The sequence below is a fragment of the Diplotaxodon limnothrissa genome, linkage group LG7, assembly GCF_057381915.1.
Source record: "Diplotaxodon limnothrissa isolate DT_005_m linkage group LG7, D_limnothrissa_male_GT1.1, whole genome shotgun sequence".
NCBI lineage: Eukaryota > Metazoa > Chordata > Actinopteri > Cichliformes > Cichlidae > Diplotaxodon > Diplotaxodon limnothrissa.
This window is the reverse complement of record NC_140602.1, coordinates 6,340,277-6,367,933: the sequence shown is the minus strand read 5'-3', so window position 1 is coordinate 6,367,933 and position 27,657 is coordinate 6,340,277. Positions and strand designations below refer to the sequence as shown.

Sequence of the window (27,657 nt, the reverse complement as noted above, 5' to 3'; positions counted from 1 at the left end):
TTCTTTTCATCTTGCACTTTTTATACTGAATAAACTGCCATTTCCATACCCTTTGCTGTATATGAGTTATGCACAAAGGGTTATGTAAAATCTAAAATAGATTATTTTAAACTTGGTATAGTTTCGTGTAAAGCTAAGACTGTGTTAATAAAATTTTAAAATAAAATAAAACTGCTAATGTTGAAAAATCCCTAAAACACAACTGTAAAAAACAGGACAGACTGTAAGTGAGTACTTGAAATAAACTAAGACAAACATCTCTTTGTCATCAGTGATTTATTATTTGATGTTTCCCTGTAGAAACACCTGGACTGATCAAGTAAATAGAGGAAAAAAAACCCCACATACATTCAGATAACATGAGCACCTATTTGTTAAATTCTTCCATTCCAAGTTCCTGGCTTTATACAGCACAATTAAAGATAATGACAAGGAAGTTGTACAAGGCAGGTCCAGCAACCTAATTAGTGTTTACAGTCGACAAACTAGTAGAGATAACAGAGTGGCAATTTGCACCACATTCTTTGCAAAAATAACTGGGGTTTTCCACCTTTGCCACTGAGAAATGTGTTGCCCTCACTCCTGAGTAAAAGCTATATTATTTACTATGGAATTGTATCCCTTGTCTAAAAACATAATACTGAAACAAATGAAATCTCACCTATGGATCTTGTATTCATTTTACTCCTTTGGCACAAAAAACTAATATTCTCTGGTTCTTTTAAAAAAATTATGGGTTTAAAAGGAGCTGAAGCTACAGCAAAGGAGAACAGTGAATATGACTATTCACTCCAAATTCACCTGCATTATGCTGAACTGAGTTCATTAGACATGGATATTATAAATATGAATATGAAAAGAAGCGCTAAATTTAAAACATTAAACACAGTCAACTTGAACTAAAACAAATTTATGTCAATCATTCGCAACAGGCAACACGGATGAAAGGAACATACAGGTGAATGTATCAAATCTATATATTATATTTACAACCAAACCTAAAATTATTTTTAAGTCTACTGATAAATTTTCTACAAAAATTGCATAACCATGTGCTCTCTTAACATGTAATTTTCTTAAATATGCATATTCTTCATATTTTCCCGCTTCTCGTCTGACAAATTGAGTTTTGCCTATGATAAATACCCCTTCCCTCTCAAACAAACAAACAAAAGAAATACATAGAAAATTCAAACGCCACGCCACATTGTATCCTACCAATGATATGCCGGTGGAGAAAGCTACCCGGTTTTTACCTCTATGGGATGGTCTTTGAGTTTTGCCTCTTTAAGGCACACTCTCAAAGTCTCCCATTAAGTTTCTCAGCTGTGTTACAAACGGAGAATAGTTCTTGGCAAGAGACACCAATAGGTACTGTTCAAGTCATCAATGAATAAAGGTTGTGTTCAAAATACCATAAGGATAGAAATCTCAACATTATAGAAAATGTTCCATTTTGAAACTGTGAGCAAAGGTTGGTTGACCTTTTGCACTTGGTATGTTTAGAGTGTGATCACGCCCAATTCTAGGACATAGAATAATATAGCATAATATATGAATATGAAGTGAATATTGTGGGTGTAGTTGTCCCTGCCTATAGTTCCTGCCTCATCGTGGACTGTCAGAGGTTTTGGCTGCTTCAGCCTGGGTGTCTGGGGCTTTTCCTAAATCGTCTCCCTTTTTATGTTTCCTAGCATGTTTATATTTGTCCACATATGCCTTAACCAGATTTCCAACTTTCACTGGGTTGATTTCTCCACTCTTGCTGTGGCACACCTGAGAAAAAGATCATTTCAAATTGTTAAAAGAGACACTGAGAAACTCCTGAGTCACACCTTAAAAAAAACTGTTTAAGCAAATAAAGAATTAAAAAGAATTTCATCATCATCATATTTTTCTAACCCACCTTCTGGACAGCTTTGCGAAGAATCTCCTTGTATTCATCCTTGTTGATATCTCTCCTTTGGTAGAAAGGTTTGATAGCTAGCTTAACTTCTTCTATCGCTCTCTCTTGCATGTGCAGTTTTTTCAAATACTGTTAGGAGAAATAGAATCATAATTCATGCAGTGACATAATTTTTTCCACACGTTCATTTTGAAACTAACATTTGTGCATGCTTTTGCTTTCATTCGAACTTCAAATTCTTTGACAAATTCGTTCTTCAGTATAGGAAAATGTGTGAAAATTAATTGCACAAATGTTCCCTGCAGCATGGAACATTTGTGCAATTAATTTTCACACATTTTCCAAAGTGTTATCCAAGCAAGCCCAAACATGAAGCATGGTGTCACAATCTTTCTCTCTCTTTCGAATTTGGGGGGCTGGCCAGAGAAGTGATTTTGCACAACATAAGGTGAAGCTGAACATTGACATTTCCTGCAAATAAAAGGCTACCATGTCTTCCTTTCATTTTGTTGGGCACTTTTTTAATAATTACAGTTGTGAATGTGCGAGTGAATGTGAGTGCGAATGGTTGTCTGCCTTTGTGTGTTGGCCCTGCGACAGACTGGCGACCTGTCCAGGGTGTACCCTGCCTCTCGCCCTATGACAGCTGGGATAGGCTCCAGTGCCCCCCGCGACCCTGAAAAGGATAAGCGGACGCGAATGGATGGATGGATAGTTCATCCATGTATCTCAGTTATCTGAAAAAATTCCCATACAGCCTTCCTGGGATAAAGTTAATGGGAATGGCCCAGACCAGCCCCCCCCCCAAAAAAAAAACAACCAACAAATTCAGTCTGCAGGGGCATAACATGAAGGTAAAAGTTATAATCAAATATTTATTTAAGCTGAAAATGCATTTCTATTCACCTTGTCTTTCCTTGATAAATCTCCTTCTTCTGCCTCTCCTTGTGCAGTGGCCGATAACTCCCCAGAATGAAGACCATCAGATTTAGAGGAAGTACTGAGAAGACCATCAGCACACTTCTTGGAGGGGTCACTAACAGCTGCAGTAATATCCTGTAAAAGTCAAGGGAGATTATACAGTGACCACCACCTACAAAAATTCAAAATATTCCATCATATAAACACACAGAAAATTGTGGTCATGAATTTAAAATCAAGTCACTCTCCAAATGCACAATTATTTAAAATTCAATTTGTACACATTTGTCCTATACTTAACAACCTGTGTTTTATTGTGTGTCTATACAAATAATTACTAATACTGATGGGTCTAAAACAATACTGTTGTGTCTCTTACAGATACTTGTATGGGGACACAGTTTATAAGTACTGCTTACATGCACAGTTCTACTTTCAGTTACTCTGAAACTGCTTTGGTATCAGTTTCACTTTCTATCACATGTCTCTATAAAAACACCAAACTTGCTTCTTCTGGATAAACACTGCCACCTTCCTACGAATATTGCCATTACATAAGAAATAGCACATGCAAAAAATATCTGGTAAATACTGCAGTGGCAAGTAGCTCAGACCTACCTGACTGGATGCCTGGACTGTCAAAGAAGGTCTGCGAGCCCCTTCCTGCTTTAGCTTCAGTTTATATAGAGCAAGTTCTGTGCAAGGGGGCGAAAAGGAAAGCACAAAAACACACAATTAGCAACATAAGATACACAACACACCTCGGATCTCGGCACATCTTTATACTTGTACTGTAAAACATTAGTTCTGCATGTCTTATGGTAAAAAAAATTAAAAAAATAATATTATTTATTTACATATTAAAAGTCTTTGCTTAAAGACTAGAAAAAGCTGCTAGAAACAGTGTTCAGAGCAGTTTGAAGCTTGAGTTTTCAGTTTATAGGGAACAGTTGTATCCAGGCTATATTGAACAGCAATCACTTCTAAAGGCATTTAAAAATAATGAAGTGACTTAAATAAAAACACATTAGTTAGCATGATATAGTAAAGTAACAATATACCACTTACTGCTCGCAGACTTCTCTGGTTGCGGACCCTCAGGCTCCTGTATATTCCAGGTAACACGCTTCACTTGTGTTTTGGATGTTTTTGCTCCTGCTTTTGTTGATATCTGCTGTACCTCATTCTTCCCGGCCACCACTTCTTTCTCTTGTACGACAGCTGCACCACTACTCTCTGTGTGCTCAGATTTCACGTAATCCAAGGTGTCTAGCATCACATCAATATTAAAGTCATCATCAGAGTCTGAAGGCTGCTGAACTTCCAGTTTTACAGGGACAGTCAATTCAGTGTTTTGATGTTTGGCCACGGCCAACGGCTGAGTCTCAGAGACTGTGTCCTGGTGGCTTTCGTCTGCAACAGGCGGGGTCAGCGTAGAAAAGGAAGTATCGGGGGGTAAGCTGGATACACAGACTTGCTCTGATTTAACAATTGGAATTTCGCAAGTCTCGGTCTTAATGGGGACTTCGATATCCTCTTTGCTTACTGCCAAAGAACAAGTGTCTGTTTCCTCTTTCTTAATCGATATACTAATAGGATTATCTTCAAAAATGCCAACCGATGCCTGTTTTTCTTTCTTAATTTCTTTTCTATCCTTTGCTTCTTTTGTACTTTCTGTAGTTTTGAACTGGCTCTCTGCACTGAGGACTTTGTCCGGCTTTTTTACTTTAGAGGTGAAAGAACAGGATGGACCCTCCTTTTTATTCAGATTGGCTTCAACTTTTTCATCTTTACTGTAGCTTTGAGAAACATCTTTCTCTTTTTTCTTGTCTTGCAACCTCTTTGCATCTTTAGAGGATGAAAGAGAAGTTTGGTGTGAGCTTTTGGATGATCTTTCTTCTTTCCTTTTCTCTCTTGAACTGGATCTAGACCTGTTTCTCCTCTTCTCTTTAGATCGTGACTCCACCTTGTCTCTTGAAGAGAGAGACAAATGTTTGCTGTGTTCTCTCCTCCTCTCCCTGGATCTGGACCGGGATTTTGACCGACCGTGCTTACGGTCCTTTGATCTAGATCGGGTTCTGGACCTGGAACGTGAATTGGACTGGGACTTTGACCGAGACCGACCACGTCTTTTGTCTTTTGAAACTCGTCGTCTTTCGTGGTCCCTCTCTTTGTCATCACTTCTCTCCTTGCTCCTTCGTTTATGCTTCTTCCTTGTTGAATGGTCTCTACTGCTGGAGCTGGAAGCAGACCTAAAATGTCCACAATTATAAATCATTCCAGTGAAGGTCAAAATAAAACACAGCATCACTGCCTAATTAGTATAAAGTATATTTGAAAAACTGTTATATATTTACCTGGATCGCCACCTTCTCCTTTCATCTTTTGATCGTGACCTGGACCGCCGTCTCTTTCTGTGAGTCCTATCAGGGGAATTGGGTTGAGAACTGTCTGAGCTTGAGTGTGCCCTATTCCTCTCTCTAGACCGTGATTGCCTGGAACTCCTTTCTTTCTCCTCACGGTCTACTTCTTTTTGCTTTGTGACATGGCCTGAACCATGCTGATCTCCTCTCCTGCCTCTGTCTGTCTCAGATCCACTGGAGGACTGCTCCTTCAAAGCTTTGGAGCTTTTCTTCGTATAGTCCAAATCTCTTGAAGGGGACTTTGAGCATGACATAACATGTGATTTAGTTTCTTCCTTTTGTTTCCTCTTGACAGTTGTAGAGTTATCCACTGATGAATCTTCCTTATCCTTTGAGAGAGATCTGCTGGGAGTTCCAGCACGTTGTCCACTCTTTGCCTCTTGAGTCTCTCTCTCAGTCTTTACAAGATCCAGAGTTTGATCAGCAGGCGGTGTGGTGTCTGTGGTCTCTGAATTAAAAAATCTGTCACCACTGATTTCAGATTCACCTGCATTTTCACAAGGTTCTTTCTTGACTTTGTCAAGTGATACAGTTTGTTCTTCAGTCTTTATGCCTGATAGTCTTGATTCATTTTCAACCTTTACAATGTCCTCCAAGAGTCTGGCCCCAGATGTGGTTTCCTGAGCTATCCCTGGTCCTTCCTGTGTGACCTCAATCTCTGATGTTTCAGTCTTCACCTGTACCAGGTCCTGCTCATTTTGCATTATAGTCTCATTGTTACTTAGACTAGGAGGCTTCCTGTCAAGTGTTACATACTGAGAAGTGCCATCTGGGCTTGTGCCCTCCGTTTCGTCACCTGAGCTGCTTGAATCTGACAGAGTAGGATTAAAGGGATCATATATATTATCTTGCTCCTTACTACCCAGACTACGTGATGCCAAAAGCATTTGTTTATCCCTGTCCAATTGTCTCTTTTTAGCTTCATCATCCTTTTTCCTCCAGTGTTCCTGGAAGGTGCCTACACTAGAAGAGGATGATGCAATGCCTAGCCGCCTTGATTGCCATGGGTTCCCACTAGAGTTGATGCGGAAGCTCACTGATGATGACGACGATGATGACGATGAGGAGGAGGCATATCGTGGCTGGCCGGCAGGACACCCAGCGGACGAGGATGAAGAGAATGAATTAGAGAAAGCTGAAGATGAGCTACCTCCATCAGGCCTGTGCCTTGGGGCCTGACCATCAGCCTGGCCCCTTTGCCGGTCTACACTTTGCTGCCTTCCTTTGTCCCCAGAAATATTATTCATGCCCGTTTCAGGCATGCCATAACCATTATTATTAGGGGTGGATCGCCTACCCTGACCCCTGCTGCTACTAACTTCATGACTGCCATCTTGACTAGTGCCATCATTTGTCATGCCACTACTTTCCCTTTTTATTTTTGGTATTCTAGGAAGTTCTGACACATCTACCCACATGGGTTTTGTAGGTGCCTTTTTAGATTGGCTTTGTGATGGGATCATTCCCTTGCTTTTGGAGCTTGACTCTGCAGTTGGACAGACAGATGACAAGCCTTCCCTAGGGACTCCAAATCCATTGCTTACACGGTGATTAGAGGGTGTGGGTCTGTTTGGACGAGGTGGATGCAAACCTGGATGCCCTCTGAGCTCAGAATGGAGAGGTGTTTGTGTGTGGCTAGTTGAAGAAGCTGCTAAAGGAGGTAACCGAGTTGAGCTCTGGGACAATGGTGTGCTCACAGAGGAGCAGGAGGGCCCTGGTTGATCTCTGTTGTAGTTCACAGACACAGAAGTGTCTCCTAGACCTGCTGACATCCCTGGGCTGTTTGCATCTCCAGAGCTACTGCTTTTTCTACTGCCAGGTATTAATGGAGATGGCATCACTGTAACAGAAGAAAGGAAAAAAAACAAAAACAAACAAACTTTAGTTTTCTTGCTAAAATTAAATTTAAGCATCTTAAGGTTTATCATGGTACTTTTTTAAAATATGGACCTCTGCTATGAGGTATCAGGTAGGGCTGCTCAATTAATCGAATTTTAATCACGATTACGATCTGGGCATTCAACGATCATTAAAAATGACTGAGCCGATTATTAGCCCCTCCCTCATTTATCCGCGACACCTTAAAGGCCGGTCCGTGAAAATATTGTCGGGCATAAACCGGTCCGTGGCGCAAAAAAGGTTGGAGACCGCTGATTAAGAGGACCCGAGGGAAGCTCGGAAAGCTAAGCAGAAGTTATTTGGAGAGTGACTGCCGTTGGTTGAAAAGAGAGTTTAAAAAAAAAAAAACTTCAGTGGTGTTGCACACTATTTTATATTATTTTTTAAAGTCATTGTTAACCCTTTAAAGCCGGTCAGAGCAGCACGCTCCGTTTTGCGTAACTATTTTTAAATCCCTGTAGAACCTGAACCGTGTAAGCTAGCGCAATAATTTGTTTTGCATATGAAACCAGAGGAGTTGTACTTACATCTTATGCCATCAGCTTGTCCTCGGTCACGGTTTCGTTCCACATATAGCTTTGCAAAAATTGCATAAAAAGCGCTTGCAGGAACAAAAACATAATATTCCAGAAACACGCTTTGCCGTTCCTATCAGCTGTTCGTAACACTTCCCACAGTGAAATGATGCACATGCTGTTTTCTTTGCAAATTTGCATCATAGGATTGTTTTTTGTTTTTCCTGCAGTATATAAAAATTGCTGTATCTCCAAAAATAAAACTATGAAGACACTCAAAATAAATTTCCTGTGGTGGGAAACTATTTTTTGCAACTTTATTGTATTTAAAGTTTTGAGGGATAAACCTCTTAAATTTCTCCAAGTAGAAATATATGTAAACAAAACAAAAGCGATTTTCAATTTTTTTTGTAGTTTATTGCACTTTTTTGCAATTTATGTAGTTACTATGGACTTAATGCATACATATTATTAAAATATGGGCTATAACAGTTGTATTGATGTATAGCAACTTGAAATGCTCCCACAAATGGCACTACAGCATGTAAAAAAAATAATATAAGCTCTGGTGGACTTGGTTCTATAGTAGGTCTTAAAGGGTTAAATAAATATCGTCAAATAATCGTGATCTCAATTTCAGTGAAAATAATCGTGATTATCATTTTTGCCATAATCGAGCAGCCCTAGTATCAGGCTATTCTAACTAGAACTGCAATTAAGCTAAGGCAGATCTAGTTCATGTGCCGCTAGCTCACCATGGCTGCAAAGAACAACAAAGTATACTATCTCACAGCAGAAGCAGATACTAAACTGCCTGTTCACTTGGCAAAAAATAATTATAACTTAATGTTGCAGTAAAATATAAACAGTAGTATTTAAGAACAAATGCGTGCACCCCGAATGTAAATGTGTGGGATATACTGCACACAGCTAGAAAATACAAGTACACACAATATAAATGCATTTCATAGTCTGGATATGTGACACAAAAATGTATTACATACACCTACTTGGTTTGGTAGCTTTAAGCGAACCATCTCGATTAATGACAACATCAGAACTGTCCATCAAGAGCATGCTCTGTCCTGATAGGATGCTGCCCAGCAGATCAGGCACAGGAGCTGCCTCCACAACACCTCCTGATGGGTGGACATCCATACCCCTCCTGGTATAGCATAGCAAACCTTCAATAAGATTTGTGAAGTATTTACGGATATAAATCAAACGTAACGTTTGTAGATTCATATGTGCATTACAGAATGTATAGGATAAAGTTCTAATCATCTCTTAGTTTACTCAGATTGCACAGAGTGTATATTTGTTAATAATTTGAATCATTTTGGATAAGGATAAGTGTAAGATAATGGGGAATTTCAGTTTTTACTTTATAATTTGTTCAGCGTAAGATTACAGTTAAATTTTATTTTTTCTTGCCTTATTTAATTTTTATGTACTGTTCCTTTAACACACGGTAACTGTGCACGGGGGGAGCGTTCGCGACGGGCAGTATGGAGCTACAGGGGCTTTAACTAGCTGTGGAGAAAAACAGTTTCTTACCGTGTTTGCAGTGTACAGGAACATTCAAATGGATCACTGTATTTCAAAACTGTGGAAATACATGTTTGCCTGTTTGTTTTTCGACTACAAGCGGACTTTGTGGATTATGTTCAACTGCACTAAGACACGCGTACGGCCCGACTACCAGCTAGTGCTTCCGCGGTAATAGATATGTTTTAATGTTCACCAGAAATTTCAAGCTTTAAAAAAATGGCAAGTTTTCATCTCCTATCTGGAGCAGATTTAATATTCTATAACTACAATCAAGGGTGAAAAATGGTCACAACAGATGCGACAGAGAGGTGAATCGTTCTAGACATTTGCATGTTATGTTCAAAAACCACAATCAACATAAAAGTAGCTGTCAGGTGTGGCCATTCATTCTTTTGAGGTTAAGTTTTTCCTTACCTTTTCAGCCATTTCCATCTTAATTTCTAAGGTTTACAATTACAAGCCCCTATCATTGATATTAACTGCCTGAACTGTACCAAAATGTTGAAAGTCATGTTTTTTCCTCTCATAGTGACCAACTGAATGTGTAGTTTTAAACACGGCTCAAAATCATATTTAGGAGTAATTTAATAGTAATTAAGGTATTTATGCTCATGGTTTTTAGGTAGATTAACTTCTACAATTAACAGAAAAAAAAAAGATATGCATACCAACATACGTAAACAGCTGATAATTGACTGTGTGCACATTAGCATATGCTACTTCCGGTGCGGAAACTCCTGTGGGGAGCTTTGTTTCCGGTGTCCTATTTGCGCCTGGTTTATGGTCCAAAACAAGTTAAGCAAATGAATGAATCAAGCGGCGATTTACATTTCTATAGATGTCTAGGGCAGTTAACCCAATATATCTGTAAATGATGTTCATCGACTTGTTGATATTTTTTCCCTGCACCTCAGGACAAAAGAGAAAATGGATTCAAATGTTATATTTCTCAGCTGTCCCTCGTTTATAGCGGGTGTTATGTTCTAAAAATAACCAGCGATAGGTGAAATCAAGTAGCCAATTTTATTTTTTGATGGTGCAAAACGTTTCGTGGACATACAGTACTGCACTTCAGAGTCACACTGCTAGCGATTGATGCAGCGACAGGAGAGACGTCACGGAGGAGATCGTCTGCAGCGATCAGGACGCAGGACACAATGTGACATAAAAAAAAAATAAGCATGCAAACTTGCACTAAAAAATCTGCGAAACAGCGAGGTGAAAGGTTAACCGCGTTATTAGCGAGGGACCGCTGTAATTTTTAAGGTAAGTCACAACATACCCTTCGTAAATACTAATGTATAGAAACCCTTACCAGCAATCATTCATTTTTTGTGTGGCTTTTTTCACGGTTTGTTAACATGCTGTGTAGGTGTGTACTTGACTAGCTGATCTCGACATAATGGGGGAAACATCTGGTTTGACTATTCTTCACCTGTAGTTTGAATGCTGAACATTTGCCTGTTTAAATCATAAGACCAGTCACTATACAGAGATACTTCTGAATGTGGACGATGTGTCTTCTGCATGCAGTAATGCAGTTCTGCTTGTGTTGAGTGATGTAAACAACTGATCGATCTAAACTCTTTAAACGTCAAAATTGATCATTAGATTTTTTATGACACAACAGTGGTGAGTGTTCCCACCTTCTGCTTTTTGTAACTTAACGCGATCTTTCCGTTTTCGAGTTTTGGACATGATTTTGGAGTATATCGTCGAAGTAGCGATTGACTGCAAAGTAAAGCTACCGGAAATGTACAACCCCACATCCGGTCTCAAACCAGGAAGTTAGCATTTTCTCGTGCACAGTGTCAATATGAGCCTTACCATATAAAATTGGGGTTGTTGATAAAATGACTCACTTTATCAGTAGTAGCAGTAGTAGTAAAACGACGTATGATGCATCAATCATGTTGCTTACATTTTAATAAACAACAGTTAGCACAATAGCACAGATCCAACTAAAGCTACCTGTATTTAATTAGTTTGTTTAATACAATAATTATACAGATGAATTAACTATGAATGTCTGAGCATGAGCAAAGCAAACAAATACTGCAAGCTTTATTCAACTTTTCAGTTGTTTTTAACCTAATCCATGTCCCAGGGCAAACAGGAAATGATACCTGGAAAGACTTGCAGTGATTGGTCGAGCCACGGGCTGATGAGAGCGAAGCGCTGAGCAGGAGATCCCTCGTCTCTTGGCCTCCAGTAGCGATGAAACATGAGCCTGCTGTTCATCCTCCTCACTGGTCAAATGGGCACCATAGGTTCAAAAAGAAAAGGAAAAAAGTTAGCTTAATACAGTGGTTCCCAAACTCCCCTTTGTTTTACAAGACCTGCAAAAAATTACAGGTTACAATAAAATAAACCACTACCCTCTTTTAGATAACAGAAAAACAAAACATCTTTACGGTGTAATTATTTTACGTATTTTTTTTTTTTTGTGTGTAAGAATATTCAACACTGCTATCAATACATCTGGGTTAATAGTTCTAACCGAATAAGTTTAGTGAAACAGTGAGACATACAGGTGCTACTCAAATCTTGAAAATCAGTATTTTTCATCAGTTATTTAAGAAATTAAACATTCAACATATTCTGCACTTGTGATATGTAAAAAACAAAAACATTTCATTTTTCATTTTTATAATTGACAGTTTGATAAATATTAGAAGATTTAATTTCAAGCTTGAATAAACTGCTGTTCAAACAGGTAAAATACCAATGGGTTTGCTGACTGTCATTGCTGTCATGGGCCAGACACCCAGTCTTTCCTGAAACCCAGAGACAATCTATGGTTTGCTGCCATTATGAAAATGAGAAAACACCCAATTTTAAAAATACAGATGAGCTAAAGGCTACTACTAAAGCAACCACCACAGCAGCACAAAAAGCTGATAGCTTTCATGCTACACTGCACTGACACAATAATTTTCTTAGAAATCTGTCTTTGATTGATCTTAGAAAAAATAAATAAAAAGAAAGGCTTGAAATATTTCACTTTGCACGTAACAAATATAGAATTATATGAAGGCTGATTACTTTTAAATGAAACTACATAAATATGAACTTAATGATATTCTAATCTTTGTATATAGAGCTGAGTCTCTTACCGATCCACAAATGGATCCAAATCAAATGGGTCTCCATAGATAGAGAGGGATGCAGCTCCTATGTCAGCACGCATATTGCTTAGTGTGTGCTCTGATGGCCTATAAACTGTTGGAAGCGATGAGCTCTTCTTGTCCTTTACAATTCCAAGACTATTAGCAATACGGCTTCGTGGAGTGGCAACCTTCTTCATCATCTAACAGGAAAAGAGAGTTGTTCTTGAAATCTTTCATAGGACTACAATAGAAATTTCCATTGTTGAAATGAAAATGAAGAATGTTTAAAATCACATATATAAATGTTTGATGTTGATAATAGACTTACCATCCTTCTCCTAGATTTATTCCTCCTTACTTTTCGTTTCCTCCTCTTGACTCCCGTGCTAGACACTTTACCATTTTTAGCAGATGTCTTCCTACTTTTCACCTTTTTGTGCTTTCCTGGACAGGTGACGAAATAGAGGGGAGAGGGAAAAAAAGCATTTTATCATCAGTTTATTCACTCATCATCTGTTCATGCAAGTACTTTTATCTAAAATAATTCCTTCATATATGTCCTTACTTACCAGTTTTGCGTTTACGGCTAGATGCTAAACGAGGTGTTAAGTCCCGTATGTATACAGCTGTGTTGAGCCCAGCAATCACAGCATTAATCGTTTCATCCAGCCAAGTGGACTGTATCAGATATGTCGGGGCCAGCTAATGGGAAAAGGTTTGCGTTACTCCACTGCTTTGCTTTCACAACGTTCTGCAAACTTGACTTTCAAACATTAAATGCTACTTAGCAAAAACATATTAGTTGGCATTTAAGACACTTAAAAGTCAAAAATGCATGCCTTTTTTTTTTTTTGCAGTCAATAGCACTAAAGTATATTATCCAGATACATGACAATACCAACAGCATTCCCAGACTGCATACCTCCACCAGGGCTGAAAATTTGCAGAAAATTTTCAAGCAAATCTGTCCATGACTTTTTGATAGATCCTGCTAACAGCTAAAAAACAATCAAGCTGCTCCAATCACATAATCCCCGTGGTAGAGGTAATAAGTGTTTAATGGTATTAATAAATGTATTACGCGGAACAAATAACTTTGTTAAGCTTTGACACAATAAGCTGCAAAATCCAACAACGCATGAATGCAACAGTAATGAGTTAGAAAATAAGCCAAGACATAAGCATCACGCTTCATGCCAAACCTGCGACGTGCGTGCCTGTGTGATGCGATGTCGGTTGACATTGGCTCGGACCCTCTCACTCTGCTGGGTACGGGCAATGGCTCTGGTGGGGCCTGAAGCACGGGCTTGTGATCGACTGGTGGCAGGACGTGCAGTAGAAGGCAGGCTGTCAGCATCACTGAGTTCCTCAGCTGAACCTCCTGATAAAAGGAGATTTTAAAGTTTGATTTGTGAAAGGCTGTATTAGGGTGCATTTTTTCCCGAAATCTTTTTTTTTTTTTTTAGAAAATTAAATGTATAAACATCAATTACACAAAGAATAAACTTTTAAAAGCAAGATAAAACAAAATTTAAGCCAACAGGGATACTTTTCAGTATATGTACAAAACTGTATATTTATTTAATTAACATTTAGGTTTTGTTTTTAATTACTATCAGTGAATGATCACGTGCTGCACAAAGAACTTCATTAACTTGAAGGCTTACTTGAGTTACGGTTGTTGGCTTCACACTCAGGACAGAACCATTCCTCTACAGGAACAGAGTCAAGGGGCGGCGTGAGGCACTCCATGTGATATCTATAGAATAAAACACCTTACTGTTAAATATGCAAGCATTCATATGCATGAGTCACAATATGAAGGCTATTTAGCAATGATAAGTAGGTTGAGCGATTGGACGAATATATCAACTATCGACGACAGTTTTTACAAGGGCGATTTATTTATTTATTTATTTACCCGTAAGTACGTTTGCTAATAGTTATGGAGCTAACAGAAGAAGTCAACAGAAAAAAATAATAATAATAGCGCTGTTGTAACACCACCCTCTTTCATCTGTGAGCGAAATGCACCCTCCTCTAGTGATGTGTCGGTCGCGAACAAAACGGCTCTTAGAACCGGATCTTTGACGTGAACGACGCGAGCCGGCTCCTTGCCCCCCCCCTTTCTCTCACCCTCTTTCTCGCACGTTTTGTCCGCTTCACTCCGCATGCAAGCCTTGTGCTTTGCGCTGGGAAGAGGGGGGAAGGGGCGGTAGTTACACTCACAGTAGCACAGAAACAGAGCAGGAGGGAAAGACAGAAAGAGAGCCAGGGACAACAACGTCACATTAGAAAGGTATAGTAATCATCCACAACTATTTTCAGTTGCGGATGATAAAGGATTCAGAAAGTTTATTCATGCAGGCCCATATGACAGAGAATATGCATGTTCTTTTTGTTTTCATATTTTAATTTATATTTAATTGTGTTGTGGTTTGTAGTGTTTTGTGTTGTTTCACTTTAAATTTGTTTAAAAGGAAAAAGCTGAAAATTTAAATAGTTACAAGTTGAACTGTGAATAGTTGTTTTTGTATTAAATGGTAAATGGCCTGCATTTGTATAGCGCTTTTCTAGTCCCCAAGGACCCCAAAGCGCTTCACACTACATTCAGCCATTCACCCATTCACACACACATTCACACACTGGCGATGGCAAGCTACATTGTAGCCACAGCTGCCCTGGGGCGCACTGACAGAGGCGAGGCTGCCGGACACTGGCGCCACCGGGCCCTCCGACCACCACCAGTAGGCAACATGGGGTTAGTATCTTGCCCAAGGATATTTGGCATGCAGCCAGGAGGCAGCCTGGGATCAAAACACTGACCTTCTGATTAGTGGTTGACCTGCTCTGCCACCTGAGCTAAATGATTTATTTATTACATTTTATGTGGAGTGAATAAATAAAAGTATATTTACAGTGGCCCCTAGAGACAAAGCACGTAAAAACTCCAAAACAAGTACAAAAGACAACAGAAGTGCTCCAGGATGCTAGGCGCAGTGTTGAGCTTTTGTTACCTACTGGCTACACAAGCCAGGAAGTACCAACGACCGGATTTGGTGTGTGGTAGTAACAGGTAAATGAACTTTTTTTTAAATTATTTTAATATATATATGAGGGCTTGTGTATAAATACACAAACAACACACATATGCTTTCAGTTGTGTAATTTAAGTGATCTAGGTAGCTCTGTTTTCGAAGGTCAGTTAACGCTAGAAATGTGTTTTGGAGTTTGTACGTGCTTTGTCTCTAGGGGCCACTGTATATATTTATATATAAACATATAATAATTACATCCTTAGATTTACCTCTTTCATCTGGTTTAAAGCCAAAGAAATTCCAAATTGGCGACATTATATATTTTTTTTAGTGCTGTCAGCGTTAACGCGCCGTCATCATGACTCACGCGATTAACAATTAACCCATCTGGAGCGCGGACTGAGTCAAAATACCTGAAATGTCTGTGTCAACGCATTTCGGCAGTTTGTCCAAATTTTGTTCATTCTGCACTCCAGATGGGTTGAGAATGTTAAAATTTTAATCGTGATGACTGCGTTTAAGCTGCTTTAACGCTGACAGCGTTTCGTTTTTTTGGAAACTAGTTCGTCCATGTTTGGACTTCTGTGTTGTAAACGTGCGAATCAGTCCGTGGATGTTTACATAGCCCCGCCCATCAAAACGTCTGCGCATGCGTGAATATATCACCCATCGGCGATTGTTGGACTGACGGTTGCCGGTTGGAAAATTTCTACATAACGCCCAACCCTAAATGATAATGTAAACTTCACCCTGCATCACAGCCGTCACATAGCAGCAGGCGGTCCTCTCGGTCACTGCCCCCACAAACTTCACAGTTGGTCTGCTCCAAGTCCAAATTAACGGTTTCCTCTTGCCCTTCCTTCACAGGCTTTTGCACAGTTATCTAAAAAGAAGCAATAATCATAAAGACACGTAGGAAAATAGAAAACATAACACAATGTACTTTGAGTAAAATGAGTTAATAATTGTTTCAAACTCACCATTTTTTTCACTTTGCCTCCATAACATTTCCTGAGGTATATACTGTTAAAGGCCATACGGTCGACAGGACACGAGTTTGCATTCTGGAGGAGAAACAAACAAAAAACAAACACTAACTGAGCCGCTGACCTTTCTCTTCCTCTGATTTCTCATCAGCGTTCAACACTCTGCAGCCTTGTATCCTGGCCACTAAACTTTCCTCCCAATTTCACCTGGATGATCAGCTAATCCTGTGGATATTGGACTTTTTGACCAACAGGACTCAGAAAGCTTGGATCAACAACTCTCTTTCCGGTCTCCGTTCCACCTCCACTGGCTCCCCCCAGGGCTGTGTGCTCTCCCCCCTGCTCTTCATCTACAGCGATGACTGCAGATCCACACAGCCCAACTGTCACCTGGTGAAATATGCTGACAGCACAGTTCTCCTGTCACTGCTGTCAGGCCCCTGACAACACCACGGGCCCGCTCTTCAGGAGTTTGTAGAGTGGTGTGACAGCTCCAAACTTGAACTGAACATGAGCAAAACCAAAGAGATGGTGGTGACCTTCTCCAGTAGGCAGAGGGATCTGGCTGCTTCAGTCACCACCACCATCCATGGGAAGCCAGTGGAGGTAGTTGAGGAGCACAAATACCTGGGAACCATCTTTGACAACCTCCTGAAATTCACTGCTAAGACAGAGGAGATTCTGAGGAGGTGCCACCAACGGCTATACCTCCTAAGGAAACTCAACTCCTTTGAAGTCAGCACACCCATCATGATGACTTTTTACTATGCCTTCCTGGAAAGCATCATGAGCTTCTCCATTACCTGCTGGTTCCACTCCCTCAGCCTTCAGAACAGGAACAGACTGCAGCACACTGCATCAGTGTGCTCTAAAATCATTGGACTGCCTGTCAGAACTCTTGCACAGGTTTTCAGCCAACAGGCACTTAGACAGGCAGCCAAAATCATCAATGACCCCTCTCACATTCTTCACCCCACATTTCAATAGCTCCCCTCTGGGCGGCGCCTCCGCTGCATTTCCTGCAGGACTAAGAGGAGGAGAGCCACCTTTGTCCCCAAAGCCACTCTGCTTTTTAACTCCAGCCGATAAGACCATTTCCCACACCAGAAACATAAACTACTCTACACTCTTTTATATTGCTGACACTTTATTCACTTTTAGTCACTTACGGTTATTTATTCACGTAGTCACTTTAATTTTAAAACTGTGCAATTTTAAAACTGTGTATTTATTATGTCATTCTTATTGCCTGTTTATGCCCTGCCCTTATCTTTAACGTCATGCTGCCCTGTTGTATCCTAATTGCGCCTTGGGGATAAATAAAATCTTTATGATTCTACCACAAAAGCATAAAACTGCAGAGAAAATAGCGATTATTAGAAAATGTAAGACACTTCATAAGTAAACGTTTTCTTTTGTTCATACATCATAAATTCAGACCCACCTTGGCCCATTCCAGGATGCAGTCGAAACAGAAGTAGTGCTCACAGTTCTCTGGTGTTGCCACAGGCTGACTGTTGAGAGAGTTAAGGCAGATGGGACACTTTTCTGCGTCCTCATCAGAGCTCATCATTGCAAGGTCTGCAGAGGTTCCTCCAAAAGCTCCATCTTCCGGCTGAGCATCTTCTTCTTCTTCTTCTAGATCTAATAAAAATTACCAGAAATATATTCTACATAAACTGGCATAAACAAAACAAAAGTTGTGCACAGAGTAGCACAGATCCTTAGGAAAAAAATAACTCTTTACTTTTTTCCTACTGATTATCAGCAAATTTTACGCTTTTCACTTATGCAAAGCTGGGTCATGGGGGCTTAGCCCAACCAACATACACAGGAAACTCATGTCAGCTGCTTGTAACCAGGATCTTGTTCTTTCAGTCACTTCCCCAAGCTCATAAACATAGGTGAGTGTTGGAACATAGATCAATTAGTATACCAAAAACTTTATTTTCTGGTTCAGCTCTCTCTTCACCACAGTGGTCCAGTACAGTGCTCATATTACTGTTTCCCATCAACCACACTCTCCAACTTTCCATCACTTACAAACAAGAGCCCAAGATATTTAAACCTGTATGCTCCAGGCAAACAACTCTCCCCCAAACCTAGAGGGATCTGTCAACCATTTTCAAGTAGAGAACAATAGGCTTTAATTTGGAATTTTCATGCCTTAATAATAGCATTCAGTCTATTAAATTATACAGTCTGCATTTTGGCCAGCTTTCCTTCCTGGCTCTAAGCAGACTTTTTCAATAAAGCACTTATACGGTAAAGGCAAATACTTATTCAAACATCTTTTCTTTAACGTAAGATATGCCATTTCTCCTATCATATACACACTGCAGTGATACTACGCATTTAAACTCATACTTTCATATTTTACAGTCTCTCTTTGTAAAATATGCCATTATGCTGTCCATGTTTGTAACTGATCATGTGATACTAAACCGCTTCTTTCATGTGAAGGTTGATGGTTTGATCCCAGTCTGCATGCCAAGTGTCCTTGGAAGGATATTAATCTCATGTTGCTCTCCGATGCATCCATCGGAGTATGAATGTGTGTGGATGGTAGTTAGGAATCACTTAGAAACAGTAGAAAAAAAGTGCTCATATGAATGGGTGAAAGTACTAGTTAGGGCTGAACGATTATGGAAAATAATCTAATTGCGATTTTTTTGCCCCAATATTGCGATTGCGATGCGATATGCGATTATTTTTTAAGGTCTTTGTCTTCTGTATTATTAAACAAAGACAAGCAATACATCATATAGTATGGCCAATACTATATTACATTAATTTTAAACTGTTCTTTCCTGGAAGACAGACCTCTGTTATGATGACATGAGGTGATGCATGAATTGATGACTGACATTTTTATTTAACTTCTTCAATCACAACAGTATATTTGAACATACACAATAGTTTATTTTTAGCTTACAAACATCTGAGCATAAAGTGCTGACAAGGAACCCTGGTGTAAACATTAAAATGAAAGTCAGTACAATGTGCAGATTGCAGAAATATACATAAAAAAATCAGTGGCTTTACCACACTCAGTTTTTCAACATCTGTGAACTACTAGACAGTCATTCAATTAAAAAATAATATTAATAAACTCGGCCGTCTGCTTCTTGCCATCTAAAATATAACCAGACACTGGCGTAAATTCTCGACTGTCTCATACTTCTGTTTAATAAGTTTTCTGTTTGACGTTTAGTCAGCTGTGTGAAAACCAAGGAGGAACCCACCCGGGGGATTAATAAAGTTTTATTTTATCTAATCTAATAACTTTAATCTCAGCCAAACCGATTTACTCACGAACAAACAAAACACTGAAAAAAGCCCAACAATAACATTTTTAGGTTGTCTAAGTGACTTATATATTACGTTTAACCCGAGCAGCGAAACTCCGCGGTGATCTGAAAATGATGTGCCGGGAGTTGTGCCGTTCTCGGCCGCATCAGTAACCCTCGAGCTCCCGGCTAGTTGTCGAGCTGGTGGGTAGCAGACGCCTCTGAAAACGCCGAAGCACTTTTGCAAATATGGGATATCTTGATAAACCGAGCAGATATTTGATGTTTACACAACTACTTTCTCGCCTGAAAATATGTTAAAAGTTTATTTTGTGACCCAGAAAGATTAGTATGAGTAATTTTAAAACTTAGTAGCGGCCGCCATTGTTGGAAACTGGAGTTTGGCTGAATTCTGGGATATGGTAGTAATTTGGACAGCCTTCGGCGCGTCGCTGTGACGTAATCGGTCTACAAATGCGGCCTCAGGAGGATGCAGCCCATGAATTTGGACATGTCCAGAGTATAATCGCAGCCTTTGCGGTTAGAAAATTGCACTTGATCATGTCGCGATATTATCGCAAATGCGATATATCGTTCAGCCCTAGTACTAGTTGTGTAAAGTGCTTTGAGTGCTCCAGTCCATTTACCATGTGAACACAGTGATAGAGTAGGAAACCCTGCGTTAACTTCGCAAATTGAAAACCACCTTCATGAATCAACTAGCCTGACTGCTGATTTTAAAGTAAGCAAATATAGGTAAGAAGAAGATGTCCTAAGTATGCAAACTTCGCTTCTCAAATATGCTTATGATACTTAAGGTAAGATTCAGATCACAAAGATGTTCAGCCAACAAAAAATACATATTGAGTCACTCCTACCATCCTCTTCTTCATTCCCTTCTTCTTCTTCCTCCTCCTCATCTCCATTTACTTGGCCATCCTTTTCTTCATCCCCACTTTCAGATTCTCCCTCCTCAGACTCCACGTCTGAGTCATCAGAGTCATCTAAAGGGAAAGGTTAACGTGGAAAAAAAACAAAAAATAAAATAAAATAAAACAAACAGAAAATGCAGTAAAACTTTAAAGTATGTGGGGCTCCCGATCAAGGGAAACTACTACCTGATATGGCCCACAGTGCAGCTCTTTTTCCTCTGCTGTGAGATGTGCTGCAATTGATCAGCTCATCTTGGCTGTCGTCTTCATCCATGGTTGACCATCAGAACAGCATCAGCAGCAACTTTTCTAATACAATATAACAATTCAAAGATTTAACACAAATGCAGAAATAAAGAAGGTAATAACTGTGTTCCCCTAATGAAATAGATCGTGATAATCATGTATTGCTGTTAACATATACGCGAATCTACGCACTTAAGGAATTTTGTTATTTACACCCGCCCCTCTCTGCCCCAATCAGGAATCGAAAATGGTCTCAGAGATGTATTACTAGAATGAAGTGACAAATCACTTTTCTTAAGCGACACAAGTGTCATATCACTGTATATGCAGTCATTTCTGAGACGATATTTTCACTCTTTTGATGGTTTTTAATTGCTTGCACACAAATACAAAAGGCTTTCCTAACACCCGGTAGCTAAAGGACAACCTATGGACTCTGCAGGAGCTACACTTGTAAACAAAGAAGAAACTAGGGACCAAACATTGCGTTTTTCCTTTTCTCACAGATAAAATAAGCAAGCAGCACATATAAAAACATCCACTTTAAAGCTATCCGCTGCGACAAGAACATAGCATTTTCTGTATAACCGTACTTAAATGCCGCTAGCTAGTAACGTTAGCACCAGTGTAGCATGTTAGCTAGCATTGGGACGCTAAAATTAGAAAACGTCAAGTACAAGCTGGCTTGAAGTCTTTACTGAAAGCACTCAGTGTGTCCGTAATTTATTCAAACTCTCCGTTTAACCCATGTAACTGTGGCGTTCTATTAAAGCAATTAACAGTAATATAAGACCTACCCTATTCAGAGGTGTAGGGTATATGTTCAGAGTGGTTTGAAGTCTCCAGGGTTGTTGACTGACACCACCGGCTGGTTGGAGACGGAAATGGCCGCGTGCAGTCAGAAGAATTGGCTCTTAAAGAGATAGTGTCCTCTTATTTGAAATCAGCTTATATTTAGTGATCACTAGGTTCATTTTTGTTGTTGTTGTTGTTTTTCTTAAAGACACGTTTGAACAGTAGGCTATTTCACGCAAGATTAATTAGGACAAAACGAGTAGTCAAAGTTGTCAGCTTGATATCCAAGACCAGATTTAGTCATGTCTGCGCCAGCACAAAACCCTAATGGCAATCGATAAAGCTGTTATCGGGGTTTACCAAAGAGGCGCAGTGTCAGTTTTGTGACTGAAAACTAAATTGGGGCAAATTGACGTAATGATGCATTCCCAAAGATGTGACCATAAAAAGTTATTTTGGTAATCTACTGACAGTGCGATAATTCATGGGCCATTCTACGACTGCACAACATTTTCTGTTCCACACGTGATTTTTAATGCACTTTTTCTTTTTTGATTTTGTTTTAAAGAACACTGCCAGTTTTGACCCACAACATTGAGTGGCACGACAAAGAGGAATTGGCATGATCCAGTCATGTGCCAACACCATGGGTGGGACAAAGGTCAGTCTTCTTTGACATATTTTATATTTCATTCAGTCTTTTCTGATTAGACTGGGTGTAATCTTGTTTTACCATATAATTTTTAAATAGAATAATCATAGATTTTTCTAGCTCACAAGTGTTTACTCTATTACCTTTGTAATAGTTCAATTCACTTCAATTTTATTTATATAGCGCCAAATCACAACAACAGTCGCCTGAAGGCGCTTCATATTGTAAGGTAGACCATACAATAATACAGGGGAAAACAACAACAACAACCACATGACCCCCTATGAGCAAGCACTTTGGCGACAGTGGGAAGGAAAAACTCCCTTTTAACAGGAAGAAACCTCCGGCAGAACCAGGCTCAGGGAGGAGCAGCCGGTTGGGGTGAGAGAATGAAGACAGGATGAAAGCCATGCTGTGGAGCCAGAGATTAATAACAAGTGTGATTCGGCAGAGAGGCCTATTAACACATACTGAAAAGGAAATACTCATTGCATCATGGGAATCCTCCAGCAATCCCCCAGTTCATGTAATAGTCTGAGTTATTACATGAATACTGTATTTGAGTAAAGATTTAAGAATGAATTATGTTTTTTATTAAATACACAACAGAAACATACAAAATAGGAATATTTAGTTTTAAAATGTTGCTTTTTTTTAAATAACATCTCAACAGCAGTGCAGAGTAGGAGCTCAGAAACTAGCACAGAGGAGCATGAAGGAAAGCATAATGCTTACAGTGTAGATTTTAAACAGATTTCTTCTGAAAACAGTGTGTTAAAAAAAATCTGTGGGGATTGCATGAGGTCTGATTTTAGGTGGTAGAACTGTATACCATAAAGCAGCTCTCTTTCAATATAACCCTAACCCGAATTTGAAGTCCACTACAATATGCAAGGGAGAGAAATTAAGTTATAGAGAGAGGATACGAGCATCCAGGGAGGAGAGATCTGTAGCAGGGGAATGATAGAAGGGGCAATGAGGTGATACCTCTATTATTTGGCACAATTTGTAGTTCAAATGTAATTTGTAGTTCAGAGGTCCAGATACTAAATAAACAAATAAACCAAGGCAGCTGTTTTTATAGTAACAGCTTTAGAGTGGTAGTCTATTTGAGGTCTTCATTTTTAATCAGAAAATTATGATTAGAAAAATACAGAATGACATTTTAGATGGACACAGTGTAGTCTGGCAGTAATAAACCACAAGACATTTCAAGAAAAACGCTGTTTTAGATTTAACAGTACTTAATTTCAGTAGTTTAGAGTTCACATCATCTTAAGTGGCATGAGGTCAACGAGAGGTCAAGTGCTTTGCGTCCCTTTTTAAAACCGATTTCTTTATTTTTATTGGTTCGTGCCTATGCGCTCCACAGTAAAGGTGATATTTTAAGTTCACTTGCACAAATTCATAACAGTATAGAGGGGTACACCTGCAATAACACCAAGAGGGTCTGTGCCGGATTGTATTGAAACGCCAAACTCTGTCGCCCCCTAGTGATAACTCCAATTTACACAAAATCAACTGTTACATAATGCAATGTGCGTAATCCTGATTTTCTACTCCATGTCACGGGTTATGTGTATCCTGGCTGTGAATAATCCCACAACGCTCTGACAGTCTAAGACTGATTACAAGAAAACTCCAAAACCGAAAAGTCTGATAACATCTTGGAAAGAGAGAACATGTTACAGTTTAAAAATGGGTTAATTCATCAAAGTAACATTGTTTCACTTTAACAGATAACTACAACTAATTAATCGATGAATAAATATGGGTGGGCGGGGGGGTAATGTCATCTAATCGGGGGTCGTTCACAATCACATTGCTTTAACTCGCTATGATATTATGTCATTTGTTAGGGAGTCCTCAACTCTCCCGTCGTAAATAATTGAGAGTTTATCCCCGTCGTCGTCCTCCTCCACCTCCTCGTCGTCACCGTCAGATCAGGCTGTCATGCAGCATCCTTGGTACGTGCTCAGCCACACTCGGCTAATGGCAACACTGTACACAAGCGAGTCGAGTTCAACCACTTCACATCGTAGGGGTAGGGGCGTCTTTTATCTAGTCTAAAGTACAGATATGCCACCTCCAATGGCAGCTGTCGCATCACATGATGTCTATTTAAGGGCAAAGAAACCTGTTCGGCGTTGATGCTCGCAATAAATAATCGAGCAGGGCAGGAAACTGTTAACAACATAATGGTTCATTCCTAATGTACGACGTGCAAAACTGAACGCGCCGCACCCCAACTATAACAGGAGAACTCATCCGAACGGTGCTCTTCTAAAACCCCGCCTCTCCCAGGCTGTGATTGGTCAATTATCCGTAAAAGGTGGGCCATTCAACCCCAGCGCGGGAGCCCGTTGGCTGAGCGTGATGTCAACTTCTTCCTAATTTGAATAACCAGGTCGGGTTGCAGATGCAGAGGAGTGGGCAGGGTAGGGGTAGTGCAAGTGAATTGAACTTCTGCGTCGGTGTAGGCTACACTATATTCTTAAATGCACCCAACTTTAATCATGCTCTGAGATTTATAATAGAGGAAAAAACTAGCTGGATGTTCGGATTATGAGCAGACTGGGACGTAGGCGGAAAACTTCAAGATTTTTCCTAAAAACATATTCCAAAAAGAAAACTTGGGACTGGTAAGTAGCTCTGCTTTATCTGCCACTATTCTTTATTCTCTCTATATGGTGTGGGGAACAGGCCACATATATCCTGCATGTCATTAGATGTTCTATTTGGTTACAACAGCGTAATATTGTGTTTAGGGTCGCCAAGTGTTCACGTGTGATTATATGTTAATTAGGAACTTTTTTTAATGCCAATTGAAAATGAAAGCATTATTATATATTTCCGTAATCCATAAATCGTGGGCAGGAAGCTAAGTGTAATGTCTTATTCTGGAAGAGACTAGTTTCCAGGAAACCATAGAAGATTCCATGATGATAATTTCATTATCGTGTCGTTTTGTGTGTGTAATAACTTTAAATAATTCAGCTGTTTATGACACAGCGTTTGTCTGTATTACTCCACAGATTGTGCGCGCTTTGAGGCCAAAATCTGCAGTCTAAAAGCAGGTAAGCCACTGACTAACGCACATTGTGCCAGTTTCCAGTTCCACTGTGCGTGTGACAGCGGCTAACCTGGTTTTGGGAACACCTCTCATATTTTTGACTCGTCTGAGACCCAGCCAGAGCCGGATTAGACAGACACCTGTTTACAAGCAGCCCTTGATCGTGGCCCCGTGAGCACCGCCTGGACATAAATGCTCTCCCAGTGGTCTCCATGTGTACCGTAACCTACTTCCTACTATGTTCACACAGTACCTTATTTAGGACCGTGTGGCGTTTGCACTCCCTCCTCTTTAATGCCATCATTTGAGACTCCTGGTGAGTGTTTCGTTTCTGTTTCATCTGTTGGGTTTGGATCATGTTCACGTTCACTGGTTACCAATTTGAGGTCAGGGGGCCTCCAGAGGGTTCTTCCAAGAGGTTCCTTTGGGCCCATAAGGAAAAGATGAACAGTGCTATAAAGAAACTCGGTTTCAGGACAGAATGACTAATATTATGCAATATTATGATAATATTATGCATAGTAATCAGACTATAACCATATATAGACTAACTATATTCTATATAGTGACACAACCTTACCGTGTAAGAAAATACATACGGATTGCAGCAATACAGTATGTACAATGTATGCTTGTAAGTAACCAAAGTAAAGTTTCTGCTCAAATCAACTGTCTGTGTGTTGTGCCCTGTAGTGCATTTCTTGGTGTGAGGATGTTTTATCCCCATCAGTGCATAATGACTCACAGTGACACAAAGGAATAGATAAGTGCAGTATGTCAGACTCATTAACTCATTGCCTCATTCATCATCATAACGTGTGGACGTGCAGATGCTCACTCCCATTCCAAGGAGGTTCTTTCCCAGGCAACCAGTGCCCGATGCACATGGTGAGCTGGTGAGTTTTTATATCTGAAAGCAATCAAATTTTAAGCTTTGCAGCACCTTTTATGCGCATTTGTTTGATGAGAAAAGATTTTGTCAGCACGTCGTCCTAAAACATAGTCGTAATCTGTTAATGTGCCCTTATGAGATTGGAGCCCTCAGGGTTTAGATATGAAATGGGTGGATGCCTCATTTTGCACGTGGGATGTCTGGGGTGTGGGAACATGCGTAACATTATCCTGTGATAATCTTTTTTTTAAAAGAAAGAAAAAAGTGAAGGGTCCTCAAGTAACAACTTTTCTTTTTTACATAATTTGAAGAGATCAGAATATTACTGTTAATATAGTGAAAGGAAACTATAAAGGTTCCTTTAGGAAAAGGGCACATTTTGTAATTCCTCCTATGTCCACAGGTTGGCATCAGTGTCACATGAGGCTTGTGCTTGTCCAGACACCGGGACCTAAACAAGGATTTGAAGCTTATCTAACCCTTACAAAGCCAGACAGCTCTAAATCTTCCCAGGATAATCCAGTTCCACATAATTGATCATAATATCAAAACTGGCAGTCTCATCTAATTTTCCATAATTCACAAGTCATTAAAATTGGCACAAAGCAGAAAAGGCAGATGAAAAAAAAATAAATCAATGTTTTTGATGGATGGACACAGTTTCTAATAGACACACCTAAATGGACAGACAGAAGAAAAATATTTACTCTCCCTGTAATTATACCTGCTGAGTATCAGTACATGAGAGTATTTATAGACGTCCACAGGGTTTCAGGTGGGGGTTAGCCGGAGAGAGAGGAAGGCTCGCGTCACTCAGTGTGTGACAGCCAGAATATTTACCCTCCAGAGTAAACAAAACAGGAAAGGGGTGGAGCACAAATGTGTCGTGCCTTTTTGTACAGGGTGATTCTTATTACAAATTACATAACAATCAAACTACAAATTGCATAATAATTTAGCACGTCTGCAATTTAACGACACAAGACACTCGATGCACCTGACCTTGTTGTAGTGAAGCAATGGCATCTCCTCTAGTGGAAAGAAAAGAAAAGCCACTGATTAAACTGACATCATCAGTGTCAAAGGAACGCCAACATTATTTACAGCTAAACAGATCATAGAGCAATGCTCCTGTTCCTGTTTTTAGTTTCATATAGATGCACTGTGTGACTGCATCCATAACAGGAACAGCTGTGATGCATAGACAAGCAAGGATGCGCTTTGTGAACTTTGGAAATTATTGTGCACTCTCACATCATGTACTGTACCACCCGCTATGAGGAAAACATGCATATTTCAGTACATATAATATATTCATAATGCATTTTGCATGCTGTGTGCCACTGTCCTTTTTAGAAAGTGGATTCTAATGGACTGCACCATTTAAAGAAATATGTCTGTAATAAAATTTGAACAGGAGTGTAGCAA

The 27,657-nt window shown here is 39.7% G+C and overlaps 1 protein-coding gene across 2 annotated transcripts; it reads right to left on the bottom strand.

The window, feature by feature from the left end:
* Positions 1-268: 268 nt before the first annotated feature.
* phrf1 (PHD and ring finger domains 1) lies at positions 269-21,679 on the bottom strand. Of its 2 annotated transcripts, none has more exons than XM_085359071.1 (19): positions 21,615-21,679; positions 20,758-20,880; positions 20,518-20,643; positions 17,794-17,993; positions 16,344-16,427; positions 16,113-16,246; positions 13,993-14,084; positions 13,528-13,706; positions 12,895-13,027; positions 12,654-12,769; positions 12,332-12,525; positions 11,342-11,464; positions 8,675-8,829; positions 5,185-7,090; positions 3,896-5,079; positions 3,446-3,522; positions 2,813-2,962; positions 1,907-2,035; positions 269-1,776 (listed from the first exon to the last, which is right to left on the bottom strand). In XM_085359071.1, the coding sequence occupies exons 2-19, from the start codon at positions 20,843-20,845 to the stop codon at positions 1,609-1,611; spliced, it is 5,238 nt and encodes a 1,745-aa protein (XP_085215197.1). In that variant the 5' UTR covers positions 20,846-20,880; positions 21,615-21,679; the 3' UTR covers positions 269-1,608. The 2 variants fall into 2 exon arrangements, with proteins under 2 accessions (XP_085215197.1, XP_085215198.1); XM_085359072.1 differs by having other exon boundaries at positions 13,543-13,706.
* Between the last annotated feature and the right edge of the window lie 5,978 nt (positions 21,680-27,657).